The sequence below is a fragment of the Felis catus genome, chromosome C1 (genome assembly GCF_018350175.1).
Source record: "Felis catus isolate Fca126 chromosome C1, F.catus_Fca126_mat1.0, whole genome shotgun sequence".
Taxonomy (NCBI): domain Eukaryota; kingdom Metazoa; phylum Chordata; class Mammalia; order Carnivora; family Felidae; genus Felis; species Felis catus.
The window spans coordinates 149747679-149768821 of record NC_058375.1 but is presented as its reverse complement, the minus strand read 5'-3'; the positions used below and the strand labels follow the sequence as shown (position 1 = coordinate 149768821).

Sequence of the window (21143 nt, the reverse complement as noted above, 5' to 3'; positions counted from 1 at the left end):
CTGGGTGGCCCGTGGGGAGAGGGCTGTCTTACAGCTCCAAACGCAAACTCATTCTCTACTGTGGAGGGGAAGTCTAGCTTTTAAAAAGTAACAAGGGATCTCAACTGGAAATGTGCCACTGTTTCAGCCTCAGATGCTTGGCGTGCCATGCCAGGCCGGTGATGGGGCTCCATCGATCATACCCAGCCTACAGCAGATCCCTCAGATCAGTTTTATACCTTTTCGCTATCAGGTTCTGCCAGGGAGGAACAATAAATAGCAGAGTAAAATTTTATTAAAGTGTAAGGACCTTGGGTGGGAAGTGTAAGTGTTACTGTGAAACAGTTTTCTGAAAGGCATTTGCCAGTAACTTCATCCTTAACTCCGACTTGAGCATTTCTTCATTGTATGTGAAGCCAAGGCGGCAACCCCTGGCCAGCTTGTTAAAATCTCACAAAAATCAAAGTCCACGGAAAACAGGCCAGTCTCTAAAAATGTTTCTAACATTAATAAACCAGAAGTCCCTCTCCTGAGAACTTGTTTTAATAATTCAAAGGCGAGAGGAAGAGTCATAATTCAAACATTTGACTTCCTCCTGTCGTCATAGTATGATAACAATAGCTACTGTGCATTGAGCTGTTCTGAGCATTTTGTATGTTAATTGTAACAATCCTCTGAAATAAGTACAATTACTATCCCCATTCCACAGAGTATGAAACCTCAGACATTGAATAACTTGCCTGGAGTCACTAAGTGACAAATGGCAAAGCGAAAATTCAAACCAAGGAGACTAGTCTGGAGTCAGTGTTACCATACAACCTGACCACCATTTTAGCAGTCGGCATTAATGCGGTTAAAGAGAGAAATAAGATACACACACAGATGTTCATATAGTGTTAGTTACAACAACAAAGAAACTGTACATAAACCCATTTCAAAATGAACCTTATGTAGCCACTTACAAAAAAAAAAAAAAAGATTCCATAATAAGACAGGGAAAGGTCCACAATGAAAACGGTAGGAGAAAAAGACTTACCGTTGCAGATATGAAAAGTTTAGACTGCGAAAAGCAGTAAATATAGAATAGTAAAATATTTAACTTGGAGTGATGTGGAAGGATTATATTTTTATTTTTTATTTAACCTGACTTTCATGTTGTTAAATCATTATTTTACTGATAGGTAAAGCTGAGTGGGAGAAGGAACCCCTCTACAACGGTCAGGAATGTGGGAGAGACCCTAACAAAATAGGCGTAGGAGGACATGCATCTACGGAGAGAGGCTGTGGCTCTGTGTGGTGCTTAGACAGGACAGCAGGATTTGGTTAGAAACAAAGAGGAAGCTAGGCAGGAAGTGATGACGTGCACACAAAAAATGGATAATATGTATTAGATCCCTACGTCGAAATGTTTAAAGGAAGAGCCCCAGATAGTTCCTTGCGTGTTGCTAGTTGAGGAATTTTGAAAGTAGGCAATGTTATCAGAAAGAAAGCTAATTACAGTTGCTGAGTGGGCTGGTTTTCCACAACCGATGGAAAAACTTCCATCGAGGGCAGTTCACGTTTTACAGAATGTTGATTAGGATAAATACTGCTTAACTAGAAAAATGGGAGTTTGGAAGTAGCAGTTTCTCCAGCTGTTAGAACACAGTGAGGAAAAGGTCCACTCTGTTACAAACGACAGACAACTCTAATTCTCTGAGCCACTGGATTAGGATAGGTGAGGAAGACTTCTAGGAGGTCAAATTATGAGCCACAGTGGTTAGTCAAAGCAGGCATACCAGAAGTGATTTTTAGTGTGGATGTCAAGGGAAGACATTTTAGCCTAAATAGTTACAGAGTTTGAGCTTCAGAAGATAGGTAAGCAAACTGTTTGGTAGAGATGGGCAGTGAATCAGCAAGGGCATCACTCATAGAGCTCATTGTCCCTTACGATGGGACCAGATTGTTAGTGCCACAAAATCAGGCATTCATAAAAGGTCATCCCAGCTCACAAGGCCCTGTGGAGGGTGCATTGGAGAATCCTACAATGCAGTCACTTTAGATGGCTCTGAAGAGGTGCCAGAAAATATCAGGTAAGTGTTTGCGTTTGTGGCATCATCTCTGGAAGGTTATATACTACAATGGTCAAGCTTTTGGAATTACATGTTCCTGTTGGTTCTGATAAATAAGTAACTTTTCTGTCTTGGATAGTAAGAGAATTTGACCTTCTCTCACACCCTTTGAGGCACACCCTTTACAAACCCAAAATATGGTGGCTAATTAAATTCGGCTAAGAATTCTCTGCATATTTGGCAAAATCAATCGAGTATGGCTAATTTGATAGAATTTTTATATCACTTTAATACAGGAATATATCTTAGGTCACAAATCATTTGTTAGGACTCTTACCAATTACTGTTTTGCATAATAGGATAAAATATTGCTAATCTAGAAAATTGACCATGTAAAAGATATGGGGTGACTGTTACATATGAATATTTTTGAGGTAATATGCCCAAATCTACCTGTTAATCATGGTCATATTGCTAGTATTCATGGCACTTCCTTTTCTGCATGTCAGTCCTCCTCAATATCTCCCTTCTGAAAAGAACAGCCAAGCAGGCCACCGGAAGGATCTGATGTGTACAACAATCTGACATCCCATGGCATCTCTCAGTATTCAACCTGGAAACTGTGTATTAGGCTTCAAAACACAAATGCTAGAGACTTCTGGTCTGGCTTGAAGTAAGACACAGGATATGCTAATCAAATAAGGATATCTCATTTTGCAACAGTCTCCCACACACTTAAAAATAAGTGAGCCATGACACAGATCTGGGTGTATTTGTTTGCTTTCAATTCCGAAATCTAACTGAAATCTTCTAACCCTTGCTCAGCTTCATGCTAACATAAATATCTTAAAGAAATCTTCACATAGTTGCTTTCCTGGAGCACACGGTACAATTCATGTAATAAGATATCGAGAACGCAGAGGGATAACCTGCTTTTCATAATGTCACCCAGGTACATGAAGCAGCCACTGTAAAAGAAATAACAGCCATTTCAGCATCAGAAGTATCTCGCTTCTGGGTGGCATTTTTATTAAAAAACGGACATCTCTCAAAACAATATTCTGTCCCATTAATGGCTAAATGGGTTTTCATAAGACTCTGCACTCTCGTTCCCATTAGATTGCCAGAGCTGTGTGAGATAAGACCCTATTTTAGCCACAATTGTATTCCTCGTTCTTAACACTATACCTTACACATAGTAGGCACTCAATAATAAGTTCCAACTGCTAAACAGACCAAAGAGAATTTTTAAGAGAGGAAAGAAGCTGTTAGAATTTTATTTTGCCTCACATGGAATCCTGGGGCACTCCCACTTCCCTAAAACAGGGAGCCAACAACTATGTTTAAAAAAAAAAAAAAATCTGTCATTTCTGCTGGTTGTAATTCTTTCAAATAAGAAATTTGCTTTCCAACAATATGGGATACCTGCCAGTATCAAACTGTTTAAACTACTTACCTTTTTGCTTTTGGAGGGAGAAAAATATCCTAATGACATCACCACATCATGTAGTAAACATAATTCGTTGTTGAAAGATTCAACTACATCCTATTCCGTTTCATTTTGAATGATATATTTGCAAACGTGTCCTTGCTTACCTGATGTTTACCTCATCGACTTCTACCGCATCATTAGATGTTTTTAGCAGGCTTTATTGTTGCATGAGATTGCTTTTTTTTTTTTTTTTTTTTTTTTTTTTTTTTTTTTTTTTTTTTTTTTGGCAGAGCATAGTCTAGAAGAATGACAATGTATTGACAGCATCTTACCACAGATAGGGACACTTGGCCTTTGAGCAAATGTAGAGCTTTGGTGCTCCCAGGGATTGCTGCCTAAATACTTTTGTTCACACCTGCCTACTTAGGCAGCCCAGAGTGAATTTCTAGAATGTGTCCAACTTGGTTGCCTTCTTTCTCTGGATGAAATGATGCTCATGAAGGAAAATGGTCCATTTGCATTACTCAGTGTGCCAAGTTAAAATCTTTTTTGGAAAACTCTTAAATCTCTGTCTAGGAGCTAGCTGGTCTTTATAATGCCTCTAGATAAAAGGGTGTCCTCAAAGTGAGTCCCACAAAGGGCTAGCACTGCAGAGTTTATTCTACTCACTTGCCCTACAAGATTATGGGGAGTAAAAATTCTAAAACATCATTGGAGGAAACATTTGATGCCAGAAGGACTTTTAGATCTGTGAAGAATGAGATTGTGCTTCTGAGCTGTCTGTTTGTCCTTAGACTTCAAGGTAAGACATCCCCACGTGTGGCAGAAGGAAAATCCTAACTTTCAGGCAGGTTTGCCCTTTATCCCTTCCTTCTACTCGAAAGCAGTGTTCTCCTGGCCCTCGTTTCCACCTGTTGCCAAACGCGTGGTTGTAGAATTAAAAACATCATCACCTATGAGAAAGCCCTCTTGCTCCTTTGTATCCACTTACTTTACGTTCTGAGATTGTTGGTGGGTGTAGACATTTCCAAAAGTCAGTACATTTTTTTGAAAAGACAGAGTAATTCATCTGCAGTCTAGGATTTGGCCCCAGTCTGTCTTCCTTCACGCCCATTTGTCTTAAATGGAAGTTCCCTGTTCAGGAAAGCCTGAGGCCTGGGGGTGGAGTCAGAAGGTAAACAGTGGTAGGGCCAAGATTCCCTGGTATTCTCCCCAAACACCTCACAGTGTTGTTCTCAACTTCTGGTTCCCGTAGTACAGCTGCCTTTCAGAAGTGAGCTCACATTCCAGCCTGTCCCTCTGGACTGGTTCACACCGGGGAGAGGAGGAAGCCATACCAGATGACAGCCTAGATCCCTCACTGAGAAGGAATTACAGTTGGGTTTTTTGTTGTGTTTTGTTTTTTTGGCAGAGAAGTGTTGAGAGGCACTCTTGCTTCCACCCTGTCATTAGTGGGTGGGTAATAGTGATATAAAATAAGAGATGAATTAGGATAATAAGAGGCAAAGGAGAAAGGAGTAAATTTTCCATAAGTAATATTTTTCTCTTCCTGGTTATTTAACTTTGAAACAGAACTTGAAAGTAGTAATCAGAGTTCTGTAGTAGACAAAGGACAGAATGTGAGAACCAGACAGGAAGGTATGATTGCCTTTATTACATTAACCAGAAACATTGAAATATGCACAACTTTTAGGAATATACTACTATTCTCATTGTGGAAAAGCAAAGAAAATGAAAAGTCATGGGTAGACTACTATGCCGTCACCTCCCCCCCACCTTTTTTTCTTTTAAGCTAATGAATACTTATCCCTGTGTGATAGTTTCTGAATCTTTTGCTTTTCTGCGTTCATTTCTTGAGTTGTTCTTTGGATCATTCTATGATGTGGATATACAGTAAAGCAACCCCAAGAGGGATGATTAAAGGAACAGAAAAAAAACTTTAAATAGCTTGGGTAGGTGTTTTTGCGTTTCTTACAACAGCTGTCTTCAAGGCTGTACTTCACAAATAAACATATGAGACCTGTTTTTATTCATCCATTGGTTCAACCAAGGTGCCATGCATGCCTACAACATGACAGATACTTGGGCACTGGGGATACAGTGATGAAGAAATAAGTGTCACCACTCCCCATGGGGCTTACATTCCAGAGGGGGAAACAGACACCAAACAAATCACCACAATTCCAAGTTGTTTAGATGCTAGGTATAAAAATACAAATAAAAATTTAAAATTTTTTTAAAAATATAATATGAGCTATAGTATAAAGGGGAACTTGTTTTCTCCTGGGGGAATTGAAGGCCTCTCTGAAGAATGAATGATGAGATGCTAAGGGAGCATTTTTAATTTGGGGATGGGGGGAGGTGATACAATGTTATTTGCATTTGGAGATTCATCAACAGAATTGAAAACAAGTGGGTCTGCACGTAAACAAGTATAAAAGTGAATGAAAAGATTCCTTTGGTTCCTTAGAATAAATGTGTTCATCACTCTGTGGTTTGAAAATAGTAACTAATATATTTTCTTTACTATCTTTTTCACCAGCGGATAATCGTATAAGGGTCTGCGTAAACCTTTGGCTTAAAGTGTTCTATCAATTCCCTTATGGCACCTGCCACAGCTTCTATTGAAGGGATAAAAATGGGGGCGCCTGAGTGGCTAAGTCAGTTAAGCGTCGACTTTGGCTCAGGTCATGATCTCATGGTTTGTGGGTTCAAACCCCACATCAGGCTCTGTGCTGACAGCTCAGAGCCTGGAGCCTGCTTCAGATTCTGTGTCTCCCTCTCTCTCTCTGCCCCTCCCCTGCTCATGCTGTCTCTCTCGCTCTCTCAAAAATAAATAAACATTCAAAAAAAATTTAAAGAAAAAAAAGTTGAACTACATTTTGTCATGCACACACATACAATTTTGTTTTCTGTTTTTTGTCCCCATTCATTCAGCTCCCACAGAACCTTTATTGTGTAAGTTTGCGGATGGAGGACAGAAGAAGAGGCAGAACCCAAACAAATACATCCCTAATGGAAGACCATGGCATAGAGAAGGAGAGGTGAGACTTGTAAGTCCCTTCTTGAGACTTCAGTATGGGTGTGTAATCATGAGAGCCTACTTGACTGGGCACACATGCAGCATCTTGACTTGGCTGCTGTACTTCTGAAATAGGTGCCAGCATTCAGGCTTTATGATGCAGATGATGTCCCATTAAAACTCTTCCCAGTGAAAATGGTGCTAAGAGAGTGATGACTCTCCAGATGGACAGATAGATGGTGGGTGCAGTTAATGGTTCCCAGTTAGCTGCATATCAAGTAAAAGAAAATTTTAAATTGCTTCGAAGAAATGGAACAACTGTTTGGTATTTTTTTAACGTCATGGTCTCTTCAAGGTTTACATTTATAATTACTCAGAAATTATCCTAAGTAACATTATTAAAACAAACAGTGTATTTGTTGTTGAGTTTTTTGCCTAATTCTTTTGAGTAATGTTCTTTAAAAAAAAAAAAAGACTAGGGGCGCCTGGGTGGCGCAGTCGGTTGAGCGTCCGACTTCAGCCAGGTCACGATCTCGCGGTCCGTGAGTTCGAGCCCCGCGTCGGGCTCTGGGCTGATGGCTCAGAGCCTGGAGCCTGTTTCCGATTCTGTGTCTCCCTCTCTCTCTGCCCCTCCCCCGTTCATGCTCTGTCTCTCTCTGTCCCAAAAATAAATAAATGTTGAAAAAAAAAAAAGACAATAAAAATATTGGATGTCCATTTCTCCATATTTATTTTCAATGAATTTTTTTTAAGTAACCTACTAGTTCAAGAATGTCTAAGGAGGTGCCATCCAGTAGAAATGTTAGAGTCTTCAGAGACTCAGACTCAGAGAAATGTTTAGAGTCTTCACTGTCCAGTGATAACCACGAGCCACATGTGGCTATTTGAGCACTTGAGATATAGCCACTGTGCTGGAGAGATGCCATGTTTCAATAACTGCATGCAACTAATAACTACCAAATGAGACTGTGCAGGTGTAGAGCTGAATGCTCATATTGAGTTTATGTTTGCCTAAAGGAAACTCTCACTTTTATCAAGTGCTAGTAAACTATCTCTACTTTATGTTGCCATGACCTAAGAAATGGAATTTGTAAACCTTGCCCTTGCAGTGAGTGATTCTTTTCTTTTTTTTTTTTTCTTTCCCATAGGCTGGAATGACACTTACATATGACCCAACCACAGCTGCTATACAAAACGGGTATGTCATTAAAATCAATGCATAATGGCTTGAGGGAAAATGTGAAGGTGGAAGATATCAGACATTTGTTCCGGGAATTATTCTTTTTAAAGGATTACTTAATAAAGGCTTTTGTGTTTGTTCTAGATTTTATCCTTCACCATACAGTATTGCTACAAACCGAATGATCACTCAAACTTCTCTCACACCCTATATTGCATCTCCTGTATCTGCCTACCAGGTTTGTACCTTTAGGATTCATCAAGAGTATGACAACTTGCCGGCTGTGAATCACTGCTGCGTTTTTATGTGTCTTAAAATTTTAAACACTTATAATGAAATTTAAGTCCAATGTTATGCAGCTTGGATAGCCAGTTTAGAATAAGCTGCTTTTTATTTGACAGAGAGACTTACTTTTATGTAAGAGAATATAAAACAAGAGAAAATGGTTATCAGCTGTCAGTCCTTGAAATCATAGCATTTTAGAATTGGGATGAACCCACATACTTCCTCCACAGCGGGCTTTGCTGTTGGACACCACGTGTCCCAGAAGTTGAAACTTAAAAAACGTTGACGTTAGGTAAAATACAGAATAGGTGTGCACCGTTGCCTTTGTTTATTCCTCAGCAGGAACTAAGAAAAGAGCAAGTGAACATGCTAATGAGTAAAGATGTGTCTCCATCAGGTAACATTAAATGAGCAATGCAATGAGATTTGCAGCAAAAAAAAAAAAAAAAAAAAAAAAGGAGGTGACTCCCTGTTTAAACAGGTTATTTTGAGGAGGCTTTATCTTAAATTCCCAACTTAGCACCGAGATCTCATGAAGTACCTTGTTCTGTGATTCGGTTTTATTGCAGGGTTACCTCCTATTCGCCACGAACCCGGTGGTGTTCATTTCTCCTCCTATAGCAGAGTACCTCTAACAGGGTTACCGCCTTGGTCCAGACAGAAACATACCAACAGTTCAATACAGACACGTGGGAATATAGTTCTCTCTTTTGTTGACTGTTGAGATCCTGTGTGACTAAACTTTTGTGTATTCTTGTTTGTTTGTTTTTTTTTTTTAAACAATTGAATTAGATGTTGTAGCCCTGATTTCTGGGGTTAGGGAACTACAATATCTAATAACTGTGTTATTTTATTTCTGTAAGCCTCAGTTTCCTCATCTTTAAAATGGGGATAATAATAGTTTCTTTCTCATAGGCTTGGTATGAGGACTAAATAATGTAAAGAGCTCAGCACAGTACCTGGTGTATCATGAGCAGTCACTACATGTTAGCCGTGATTATCATCATCATCGTTAATACATATACAGGATTAGCGGGCTGATGAGAGTACATTCATTATACTTTTTAAAATAATGGATTGGTCAACATAAGCAGTATCATTAAGGTGGTTCTGTCTGAAAACATAAAAGTAGCTTCGAATAATAAAGAGAAGTGGTTAAGTGCTCTGAAACTGAAGTTTTAATGGAGTATTCGTAGCTTCCCTCAGCTTTTAGGTCTTCTTTCTGCCTTTTCCTGAGTTCTCACTCATTTTTTCTTTTATCTGTCTGGGTTTTCAATGTTACTTGGGCTAGTCCTCCAATCTGCTGGGCATGGTATTTGCTGATTTCATGCCTCTTTCATTATTTTGGACATAAAATTTTTCTATTTTCCCTTACTCTAGAAGCCTCAGTGAGATCTGCTCTAATGTGTTTTCCCTAATTAACAATTCCCTAATGAAAGGTAGTTCTTTTTAAAAATCCGAACTTGGAAACCTCTGCCATTTATGTAGATCATTAAAACTAGGGACAAGTAAGCTTATTCTCAGGTAAATGATTGTGCATATTGATTTGAATTGTGCTGCTATAACTATTTCAGCTACTAATGCATGTCCCTACCACCTTTTTCCCTCTTTACTGTAAGGCAGTGAGCATTACGGCCACAGAATTGTTTCATAGAATAGAAAAAAGAAATTAGGAGACCTGACTGTGGAAACAGCATTTCATTTCAAAGGGCTGATTTCTTCTCCTGGGCATTCTGTGTTTCCCTAAGATGCATCTGGAATTTCATTCCATTTGCCACTTAGTGCTGTAACCTGTAAAACTGAGGTTCTTAATCCCATAAATTCAGGGACACAGTGGGGTCAGCAGATGAGCTTCAAGTAGTCTGAGATTCCCTTAAATTGTCTGCAAAATGTTGCTTGTGTGTATGCAGTTAGTTGGCGGGGTTGGGGGGCGGGCGGTGGGCGGGAGACAGAGTTCTATTTCTTTCATCAGGTTTTCAGAGGGAGCCATGACCCAAAGGAGGGGAGAACCAATGGTGAAGAATTCAAAGAACATAGATTATTATTCCCATTTTATAGTTAGGGAAAATTGAGGAATAGAAATTGACAGGAGCTTGTTTGCTGCTTCAGAAAGAAAATTGGATTAGGTGTTATAGCTCCCTAACCCCATAATGCTGTAAGCTGTTAGATTATTAGGACCACTGAAAGCATACAAAAATGAGAGCATCTTGCCCCAATTGGGGGCTACAGGGAGCTGCTCTCCTCCCCACAGTTTATTCAGTGAAGGCCTCGCACTCATGTTGGAGTGGGCCTTTCTCCACTAAACCACCATATGCTTATACAATTGGATTTGAGAAATTGGCATCTGCAAGAAACCACCAGTAGTACCCCAGTGGGGAAAGACTGCAGTCCAGATAACTGAAATGTTAACAAGGCAGAAGCACTTAACTTTGGTCTGCCTTAGGTGGCAAAGGAAACCAGAGAAAACAAGTATCGGGGCTCTGCTATCAAGGTAAATCACAATACATTCTTCCCCCCATGACTTTCCCCCATATCCTCTCTATAGAACCTTTGAAGTTAACAGTAGGGGATAAGATACAGGAGGGTTTTGTTGCTAAGAATTAGAGACTGAAACTTAATTTTTTAACAGTTGTGTAGCCTCTGTAATGCTCTGGGCATCAAGAAATGGACTGATATTTTTTTCTCTGGAGTGGCAGACTGCACAGGCTTTCTTTCCTGCCATGGAACCTGACTCTCATGGCTTATTCCTCAACCCAGAGGGTCTACTGTGCAGGTGCCCTTTTGACTGTACATGTCAAGATGTAGTTACTGGAGTTTAATTTCCTAAATCTGATTTTCAGATTTTTATTTTACACACTAACTAGAAATTGTTGACCACCAGACAAGATTCCTGAAACCTAATGTCCTGGTATCAAAGAGGGATTGAATTTCGTTATTCTTTTTAAATAAGCACATACTTTAAGGATTAGTTTGTAATGAGATGTGCTGGAATTAATTCTCATTCATCTGCATTCCGAAAGTGCCTAGGTCTTAACACTTTCACAATTTGAGTTGTTTACTTGTTTATCTCCTTGCTTAGACAATAAATTGCTTAAGGGTGGGGCCCATATCTTCTTTGCCTTTTTCTCTTTGATGCCTGGTACTCAGTTAATACTTCTTGAATGGGCACGTGGAACTTGGTTTTAAATAATCATTTCATCCTATTCAGAGTGACCAGTTTGCCAAGAACTCTAACTGCCTTGATCTTTTTAATCATTGATAGTATTGCTTCCTTATTTTCCTCCTGTAGATTTTAACATGATTAAAAGATCTCTAGAGAAGTCGCTAGCATTCCAATGAAAATCAATGTTTCTTTCAAAATCCTCCCTTTTCCAGGTGCAAAGTCCTTCTTGGATGCAACCTCAACCATATATCCTACAGCACCCTGTAAGTGTTTCACCTTCATGGCCTTGTGGTTTGCAACATTTAGAAACCCCTTCTCTGGGTTAAAACCTTTTGCCGAAGATGGTATGGGATTTGGGATATGTTAAGCATGGCATATGCGAATGTACAAGTTCAGTATAAAGCATCCACTCGCCCTTGTCTTAAAACAAATTGGTACTTGACATCAAATTAAATTTGCAATGGTAAGAACTTAAAATGTATCATATTTGAAGCAGGGTACCATTTTCTTCTTTATACCAGTTCTATAGAGGACCACCCAATTGAATTTTAAAATTTTGAAGTTTTAAAATTACTGTTTTTAACAGTAGTTGGGATGAAACAGTTCACGTTTTTTTTAAATTGCATTCTGTTTAATGTAGGTATAAAGCGTTACAAATTAAGCTAGAGATTTTTATCAGTGTTACTTTAGCCTGTGTAGAAATTATAAATACTGAAACAGTAACACTTTCTTTGGTAAATGTGATTTCTTTAGTGGCATGAGCATTTGTTATATTTATGTGCATATTACATTTTTTAATTGAGTTACACTAAGTGTATTTATGTGTTTTTCAAAAATACATAAAATCCAGTTTGTTGAATTAAAACATGCCTTTTAAAAGTTGAAAAATGGGGGCACCTGGGTAGCTCACTGGGTTAAGTGTCCAACTGCTGATTTCACCTCAGGTCATGATCTCACAGTTTGTGAGATCGAGCACCGCATTGGGCTCTGCCCTGACAGATGTTTCATGGAGCCCAATTGGGATCGTGTCTCTCTCTCTCTCTCTCTCTCTCTCTCTCTCTCTCTCTCTCTCTCTCTCTCTCTGTCTTCCTCGTCCCCCAAAATAAATAAAAATTAAAAAAATAAGTAAATAACAGTTGAAAAATAAAAGTGGAGAACAGAATCACCAAAAAAAGCTAACAGCACCCAACACAGTGTCCTATATGCTTGTCATAAGAAGGCCACAAATTTGGCCCTCTGCTTTTAGTCACTAAGGCAAAATGGGAATTCTGATAAGCAGAACAATTCATGGTACTTGTAAGATAATAACAGATCCGTTGTTTAGGAAAAGCAAACCATTGTTGGCCATAAGAGGAGGTAGGAATTTCTCTCAGGACAGCTCCTGAAGGATAGCATGCAATATGAGACCATGTGTATGAAACAGTAATCCAAGGACATGTTCTAAATCGGAAGTTGCTGAGATGACTTTGAAGAAGTAGAGAAAACAAGTTTTGCTGATAACACAGGAGATGAGCTCTCCGATGACATGTGTGTGTGTCTATATAAACACGCACACATATTTGTCTCTGTGTGCACAGTCCTGGACAGTAGCTCCTACCAATGAATGAGAAAAGGGGGCAGGAAATTCCTTCAGCATATTCTGGGCTTCTGAATCATTTCCATGTTCCCACATACTTTTTGGTGATGCACACCAAAAATTTAAAAAGAAATTTTCTATGACATGCATTAACAACAAACAGTTTCTGACACACATCTATATCTTTTTTGGGCAACTTTTGGAGACAAAGCCTACACATATCTTAGTTTAACATCTAGAGGAGACAGTGGTAGTGTGTGCCGAAGGTTCCTATCTGCCTTTCCCTACCCAGTTTAGACTGCAACCAGAATTAAAGTGCCCACATACCAGTCTCTGCCTTATTTGTGCTCTAATTATCAATAAATAACAGCGTATTTATTAAAGGGGTAGATCAGTTGCAATGATACCAAAAACGTGACATTAATATTGGTAGGATGTGTCAGAATAACTGCATTCTCAGGTAATTGGGTGATTGCAGAAGTGAGAGGAATGATGTAATCCATAAGAATATCACATAGGATAAATTAGAGAAAATGCAGAAATGGATTTAACTGCATTTCGGTTTAGACAATCAGTGTATCATTATGCAATCATTAAAAATGATGATAGGGGCACCTGGGTGGCTCAGTCGGTTGGATGTCCGACTTCGGCTCAGGTCATGATCTCACAGCTTGTGAGTTCAGGCCCTGTGTCAGGCTCTGTGCTGACAGCTCAGAGCCTAGAGCCTGCTTCGGATTCTGTGTCTCCCTCTCTCTCTCTCTACTCTCCTCTGCTCATGCTCTGTGTCTCTCTGTCTCAAAAATAAATAAACATTAAAAAAAAAAAATTATAAATGTTGATAATGATGGCTATGCACTAAGTTAGGTAAATATAATAGAATGTTACATTCAAAGCAAAAACCTAGGATATGAAATTGTTTATTGTGTATTAGGGAGAGGCTGGGTTATGGGCGATACTTTTTTTTGTTCTCCACCACCCCACCCCATTTAATAGTATTTAATTTTATGTTTAATGCCCAGAATTTTTTCAAATGAAAGCAAAGAACCTGAAATTGGAGTATTAATCATATCTGGATCTGCTTCCCTCCCTTGGTGCCAAATTGTAGCTGAAAGTTCTGAGAAACAGAGTGAATGAAGAATGTGATCTTGATCCTAACAGCCTGATGTTGAGTCAAGTGACTGTCCAGAACATTTTCACACAAAGACACCGTATGATATGTGTGCTGTTTTGTGGCTGCATAGAACATCAGCTGTCGTTTAGTTTTTAAAAAATTAAGGAAGCATTTTTGTAGCCTTATCCAGCCAAAAATAGTTTGCATTTCCTACTACAGCTCCTCCTGCTGGACTGGCCTGCTTTACAGCTGAGCAAAAGGAAAGGGGAAGATGTTCAATGCAGTGATTTCAGTGAAATGAATGCTCTTAAGAAAGTTTTAGGAAGCATTAGCTAGAAGATTTTTAGGCAATTGTTAAGGAAACCGTTTGCAAGTGTGAGAGGTTATTTTTGCTTCACATCTCAACAGACTAGGGCATTTCCTTTGCAAAAGGAATGACAGAATCTTCATTCCCTCCTTGAGTTTATCTTACACTGTTCTTGTCTCCCGACTCCCCAGGGGGCCGTGTTAACTCCCTCAATGGAGCACACCATGTCACTACAGCCTGCATCTATGATCAGCCCTCTGGCCCAGCAGATGAGTCATCTGTCACTAGGCAGCACCGGAACAGTAGGTGGCAAATTAATATCCTATGTCTCAGCAAAGGGAGGGGGGTAAATTAATGCAGCCTGTGTCTTATCTATCAATTACAGGCTCTGTGACATCAAAGGTTATGTCCGAGCCCTTCTCACCGCCCCCCAACATTGCCTTCCACATGATTAATTGATGAACTAAATGTCTGTCCTTTGGGTAGCTCTCCTTTACCAGAATCTGGCAACCACACTTGACCACATATAGCCCTAATCACTGGTGTCATTCATTCATACTGCAGACCTGGTCTCATGAAGCAAAAGATGAAGGTGGTACTTGGTGATAAAGGCAGGAGATTGTTCCTCACTTCTTCTTTTATGAAATTTGGAGGCCCTGTATTAGAGTCTTAGTATTGACTTACTTCTCCGAAGTCCAGGGGACTTAGTTGGGTACTGAGGTTGAGCTGGTACCAGATGAACTTTCGGGGTTGATATATATCAACATAGCATTTAGACGGTAAGATGGACAAAGGCTTTTAATTCAGACCATATCGATGGTGGCAGAAAAGAACAAAAGGGAGGTATGTTTTCCTTGCTTACATTCAAAACCAGCAGCAGCTTCTTGTGAAGGCTCAGCCAGGTTCGTACACATTGAGATCAACAAGAAAGCTTTGCGGCCTTTGGAAAAGGATGATTGTCGGCATCAGGAAACCAAGGGTCCATTTCCTGTTCTGCGGTGACCTGATAAAAACTCAACACATCATTTACTCCTTAGGTCTCCACCTATGGAAATAACTCTATAGATACTAGTTCAGGGGCTGCTGGAAAGTAATGAGGTCGTTTGAGATGAGATCTTCTAAAATTGCACATTAGTGATATTGAATTATTGAGAATGAGAAGCCCTAGTGATCTTCATGTATGTATTTCTTTGTTAGGAAATCCAAAGACAGGTGGGAATTTTAGTTTGACAAATTCAGAAAGTAGAAAACATTCACTTTGCCTTCCATACGACATACTTACTAATTAAACTTTGCGGTGGCTTGTTTAAATTTCTTCTTTGAGAGTTTCAAATACTTGACATCCCATCTCAAAATTTCCCAAGCACTCAGAATTTTGCATGGCTTCTCATTTCCCATCCTGACCGTATTCTCCTTTTCAGTACATGCCTGCGACGTCAGCTATGCAAGGAGCTTATTTGCCACAGTATACACATGTGCAGACAACGGCGGTTCCCGTTGAGGTTGGTACAGACCCTCCAGTGGCCATTCTGGCAATGAGTAGCTTTAGAAGCGGGTAAATTAGGGGCGCCTGGGGGGTTCAATCGGTTGAGCGTCCAACTTCAGCTCAGGTCACGATCTCGTGGTTCGTGGGTTCAAGCCCCGCGTCGGGCTCTGTGCTGACAGCTCAGCCTGGAGTCTGCTTCAGGTTCTGTGTCTCCCTCTCTCTCTGCCCACTCACTCTCTGTCTATCTCAAAAATAAACATTCAAAACAATTAAAAAAAAAAAAAGAAATGGGTAAATTACATAGGACTCAAAGATCCATCAGAAGTCAAATATTTGCATAAAGAATTGAGTTTAGAGGGCGTGTATAGCTAGGATTATTTTCAACTGTGAAAGATAATTCTATGCATACCGATGAGTGTAGCAACATCCAGGCCACACACACCCCAAAACTCCCAGAAATATTTTCCCAAGTTTGTAGCACATTTCATACCCTTCAGGAATCTATCTTGTGTCCTGTAAAGTGATACGTACAGGCAAATTAAGATAAAGCTGAAGGGGTGCCTGGGTGGCTCAGTCGGTTAAGCATCTGACTTTGGCTCGGGTCATGATCTTACACTTCGTGAGTTCGAGCCCCGCATCGGGCTCTGTGCTGACAGCTCAGAGTCTGGAGCCTGCTTTGTATTCTGTGTCTCCTTCTCTGTCTGCCCCTCCCCTGCTTGTGCACTGCCTCTCTCTGATTCTCAAAAATAAATTTAAAACGTTAAAAAAAAAAAAAGATAAAGCTAAAGATTGTAATCCTAGTACCAAAGATTGTCAATAATAATAACTACAAGAAGTAGTCAATTGCAAGTAAGGTATTTCAGATGTTTTAGAATCATAATAGGGATGAGGAACAAACCATACCTTTTTTTTAATAGAGGTTGTTAGTATAGCTAAATAACTCTTAGTTTTTATTATAGAAGATACCGGTATGATAATGATCATGGAAGAAGACTGACACTTGAATGACGATTGAACAAAACATAGCATTTTTCTGCACGGTACCCTTAAAATTCCAAGGAAATTCGTCAACCCAGTCAGCCGTACCCACTAGGCAGATCCCACAAGTTCCAGTTGCAGAAACACCCCTAGGCCTGTGTTTGGATCATTTGGGGCATTCTTGCTTCGTTTTGTTCTCCTCTGATTGATTTAAATTTGTGTACATATTGACAGCCACAGTTACAGAACCCACAGTCCCTTATCTGCAATTCTGAAACACAATAAAATCTGAAAGTAAAAATTCTCTTTGCAACCACTTCAGCAAAAACCTGACCTGTGGCAAGACTGAACCCGAATTTATGGAAAGCAAGAATCCTAGCGCACTTACTGGGCATATTTATATCCTTCAGTGTAGACCTGTTCATGTGTTTGGTTATGAGGTGCAGCCCTAGACCCCAGTGGATATGTTCTGTGATATACAGCATGTGCCTACCGTTTTTCAGATTCTAAAATCTGAAAATACTGAATTCCAAGTCACATCTGGCCTCAAGGGATATTTGTTTGATAAGTTGTAGCTTGATATGAAAAGACAACTCATAAACGTTGGGGTGGGAGGTTCTTTGGGTCTGTCAGACATGTTAACTCCTTAGGAAAATAATTAACCTTGAAAACCCTACGTAATATGAAGAAAATCACTTTTAATGAGTGCTTGCTTTTTAAGATGTGGAGCTCAGACCTGAGTAGCAGAGCTTGGATGCCATTGCTCATGTGTCACCTGTTCTGCTTTCTCGTAGGAAGCAACTGGTCAGCAGCAGGTGGCTGTCGAGACGTCTAATGACCATTCACCATACACCTTTCAACCTAATAAGTAACTGTGAGGTATGGAGGCAACATCTTTGTAACTGTAGGGCTCACGTCAAGGAAAAAGTCTATGATTCTTTTATCATAGTGATACTTAGCATAGCTCAGATTTGGTCACACTGCCTTAATCATGGCCAAGGAATCCAGTGTTACTGAAATGTTAAATCAGTGATTTTGTGCAATTTCCAGGTTCTGTCCAAAAAAGAATAGTGCCTTGTATTGAAGTCAAGTGTATAGTTACTCTCTCACCCTCCTTACCCCTCCCCACCCTAAAAATCTGTAACCTGTCAGAACACCAGGTACCAAATTTGACCTATAGTACATGTACCCAAATTTATATTGCTTTACTCCTCACAAACTGAAGGAAATAACGAGATTTTGCCTCATCTAGCATTCTAAGATTAGCAATATCTTGACCGTGAATTTAATGTTAGTATCTTTAGATGGGAGGATTGCATTCCCAGCTCTCACCTGGACCACAAGTCTCAAAACTTTTTACTTGGTCATGTAGATCGTAATAAAATAGCTGTGTGGAACTTAAGACACTTGGGTCTCTGTTTGCTCTGGTGCAAGTGCACCAGAACTGGTGCAGGTCCCAGGTTTGACAGGTGGAGTCAAGGCATCGGAACGACCCTCGGTTCCAGCATTTATTGGTCTGCCACCAGAGATGCCCACCACCTTGCCTTCCTCAAACACCTACACCGTTAAAACAGGAAGGAGGTGCCGTATTATACCAAATGCACAAAAGCATTTATCTTTTATTTTTCTCTTCCAGATGTACAGAAGGGTGTTCTTACATGAAGAAGGGTGTGAAGGCTGAACAATCATGGATTTTTCTGATCAATTGTGCTTTAGGAAATTATTGACAGTTTTGCACAGGTTCTTGAAAACGTTATTTATAATGAAATCAACTAAAACTATTTTTGCTATAAGTTCTATAAGGTGCATAAAACCCTTAAATTCATCTAGTAGCTGTTCCCCCGAACAGGTTTATTTTAGTAAAAAAAAAACAAAAAAAAACAAAAAAACAAAAAAAAAAACAAAACGAAAGATTTTTATCAAATGTTATGATGCAAAAAAGAAAAAAAAAAGGAAAAAAGAAAAAAAAGTAAGAAAAAAAAGAAAAGAAAAAGAAAACTTCAATTTTCTGGGTATGCACAAAGACCATGAAGACTTATCCAAGTGCATGACCAGATTTTTGTGGTTTTGTCCATTTTTGTGTTGAATTTGCGTTTTCTTCAGCTGTATGAAATGGGCTCTGACGTTTAAGTAGTCCGACCTCCCCCATGGCGTTCTGTGCTTGCCGTGTGAGTGTCCCTGTACTCAGTGTTGCCCTCCGCGTCTCTCTTCTTAGCTTTTCCGTTTTACTTTCAACGTAGTGTGAAGTGTCTTCTCCTTTTCTATGAATTCCAATTTGCCTTAACTCCTTTGATGCTGTAGCTGTTTCAGTAAAAGTTAGTTCAAACTAATGATGTAGAACGCTTTGACCAAATGAGCTGGTCTATTATGCCTTGTAAAACAGCAGCATAGGGCTTTTAAAAGGTAGTCAATAAAAGTTGCTGAAATTTTGGCTTTTTTAAATATGTAGTAGGTGTTTTTAATGATTTTTCACATGATGTGTAAGGTAGTGAAATGCAAGAAGGGAAAAAATGTTTTGTGTGAAACACATTTTCTGACTGGGGAACTTTTAATAGGGTAAATTGTTTGTAAGGCTGTATGCCAACAGTTTCCTCTGATAGTTTGACTGATTTAGGATATCTGCTGTATGATGCAATGTAAAGTCTTTTTTGCCTTTTTTCAGGAAAAAAAAAAAACCTAACTCGATGTTCTAGATTTAGTGTAGGTAGCGTTGGGGCTGGGGGTGGGGGGCGGGGGCGGGGAGTCACCGAATGTTTTGTCCTTCCTTTATACTAATGATAGTGCTTTAGAATGAGAATTCTGCCTGAGATCTGGCAAAGCGAAAAACGTTGCTATTGCAACTAAATGGCAAAAGCTAAAAGTAAGGATTTTATCTTCAAACCTAAGCTGAGATATGAATAGAAGCAAAACGATTGGCTACTCGCTCTCTCTATTACATAAATTTGAGAAATAAAAATTACTTGGCACTTTTAAAGGTAACTTCACCAAAGACCGAAGAGCCAGTAACCAGTTGCTCCACCTTGTCTCAGCGTCATATCTTCTGTGCTCTTTATTTTTGCCGGACCAGTTTGCGGTTAGGAGAATGTGCCTTTTTTGTACCTTTGCATTTAGGTTTTATAATTTTAACTGATGTATGGACACACCCAAACAAAAAAAAAAAAGCATGAAGGAAGATTTGGATCCAAGCAGTGCCACACTTTACATCATCACTACAAGTATTCAGTGTAAAGAGAAAACAATTTTGAAACTATGAAATTCCTGATTCATAAATACACGGTTATTTCTACTTTAGTACATCTAAGGTGATTCACTGTTCTTAAAGCTCTTTTAGTGAGACGATTGCATACGTTTGAAAAGCAACGGTAAATTAAGTTGTCTTCCAAAACTGTGTACTTGTCTGGTCAACGGTGTGTGATCAGTTATCTACCTCAGAGTCTATTTTCTTTTGTGCTGGGACAGGTTGCTGGCCCTCCCTGTTTCCACAGACCAAATCCTCCTAGCTCAGGAGCTAGGGCTGAGCAGTTATTTCTTTCGAGTATTTTTTAGTTCTTAAATTTTATGCTTGTATTTGATTATAGATGTCAGTGACATTTCATAGTTTCAAAAGTCCTTGCTGCTCTGAGAAGTGTAGATGCTAGTGAAAATTACATAGTCCTAAGAGAAATGTGTTTTGTTTTTGTTTTTGTTTCCTTTTTTAAAGTTGTGGTATTAATTGGTTCTATGCTCCCTGGAATATTACTGCTTTGTGAAAGTCCAGACTGAACGCAGCGCCCTCCTTGTACCTAATACATTTATAAACCTGGGTCTCTCACTACTTGATATTTTTGCATTAGTTAAGACAGAAATTTGATAGCTCGGTTAGAGGGGAGGGGAAATCTGCTGCTAGATACGTCTGAACTAAGTGCCATACTCGTCTGGGTAAGATTTGGGAAACATAACCTCTGTACATAAAAAAATAAAAATAAAAAAAAAATCAGTTAAACATCACATAGTAGACAGCCATTAAATTATAAAAAAAATTAATTTATGAAGAAAGACCTTTTGTACAGATTGAAAAAAAAAGATTTTCATAGAGATATCTATATGATCAAGAGAGTTAATTTTTTATTTTTGTTTTACTAGTGCCACAAACTTGCCAGTGGTAACTTATTTGTCCGGTTCAAGATAACTCTGTAGTTTTCTTTCCTAGGACTTGTTGTTAAACGCCAAAAGACATTTTTGAACTGTACATTTGATCAGATTGTTAGCTTTTTCTGTTTTATTTCTTTTGAAAACCTTTGAATAAAAAACATCTGAAATTTTATTTTTCCTGTCAATTTTTTTTTTAATTGGTTCATTGTAGATTAGAATTTCATGCGTTTCATTCTGATCTCTTTCTTCAGCTCAGTAAGTTGGTCTGAAAGTGAGTTGAAAATTACTTCAGATTCGGTATGTACTCAAAATACATGTCCTTGGAAAGAAGTGGGAAAACCTTGCCACCTCCTTCTTTTTTGATAGGAACTGGAGACATGAGCCATCAGCTGACCACAGTCCTTCTCAGCCAAAGTCCACCTTTGGTCTCTTCTAAAAGGCC

At 39.2% G+C, this 21143-nt stretch overlaps 1 protein-coding gene across 12 annotated transcripts in view; it reads left to right on the top strand.

Moving 5' to 3' along the window:
• The window catches only part of RBMS1 (RNA binding motif single stranded interacting protein 1), a 220265-nt gene extending 199392 nt beyond the window's left edge, over positions 1 to 20873 (top strand). For 7 of the 12 annotated variants that reach the window (XM_045033860.1, XM_023259385.2, XM_023259384.2 and 4 more), the window contains 9 exons: positions 6400 to 6515; positions 7633 to 7682; positions 7809 to 7902; positions 10393 to 10440; positions 11325 to 11375; positions 14298 to 14408; positions 15528 to 15608; positions 17365 to 17449; positions 18207 to 20873. In XM_045033860.1, coding sequence (XP_044889795.1) covers positions 6400 to 6515; positions 7633 to 7682; positions 7809 to 7902; positions 10393 to 10440; positions 11325 to 11375; positions 14298 to 14408; positions 15528 to 15608; positions 17365 to 17442 — 629 coding nt within the window. In that variant the 3' untranslated portion in view covers positions 17443 to 17449; positions 18207 to 20873. The remainder of the gene's footprint in view (positions 1 to 6399; positions 6516 to 7632; positions 7683 to 7808; positions 7903 to 10392; positions 10441 to 11324; positions 11376 to 14297; positions 14409 to 15527; positions 15609 to 17364; positions 17450 to 18206) is intronic. The other 5 variants (XM_045033862.1, XM_023259389.2, XM_045033863.1 and 2 more) reach the window with 3 other exon arrangements.
• The last annotated feature ends 270 nt before the right edge of the window (positions 20874 to 21143 follow it).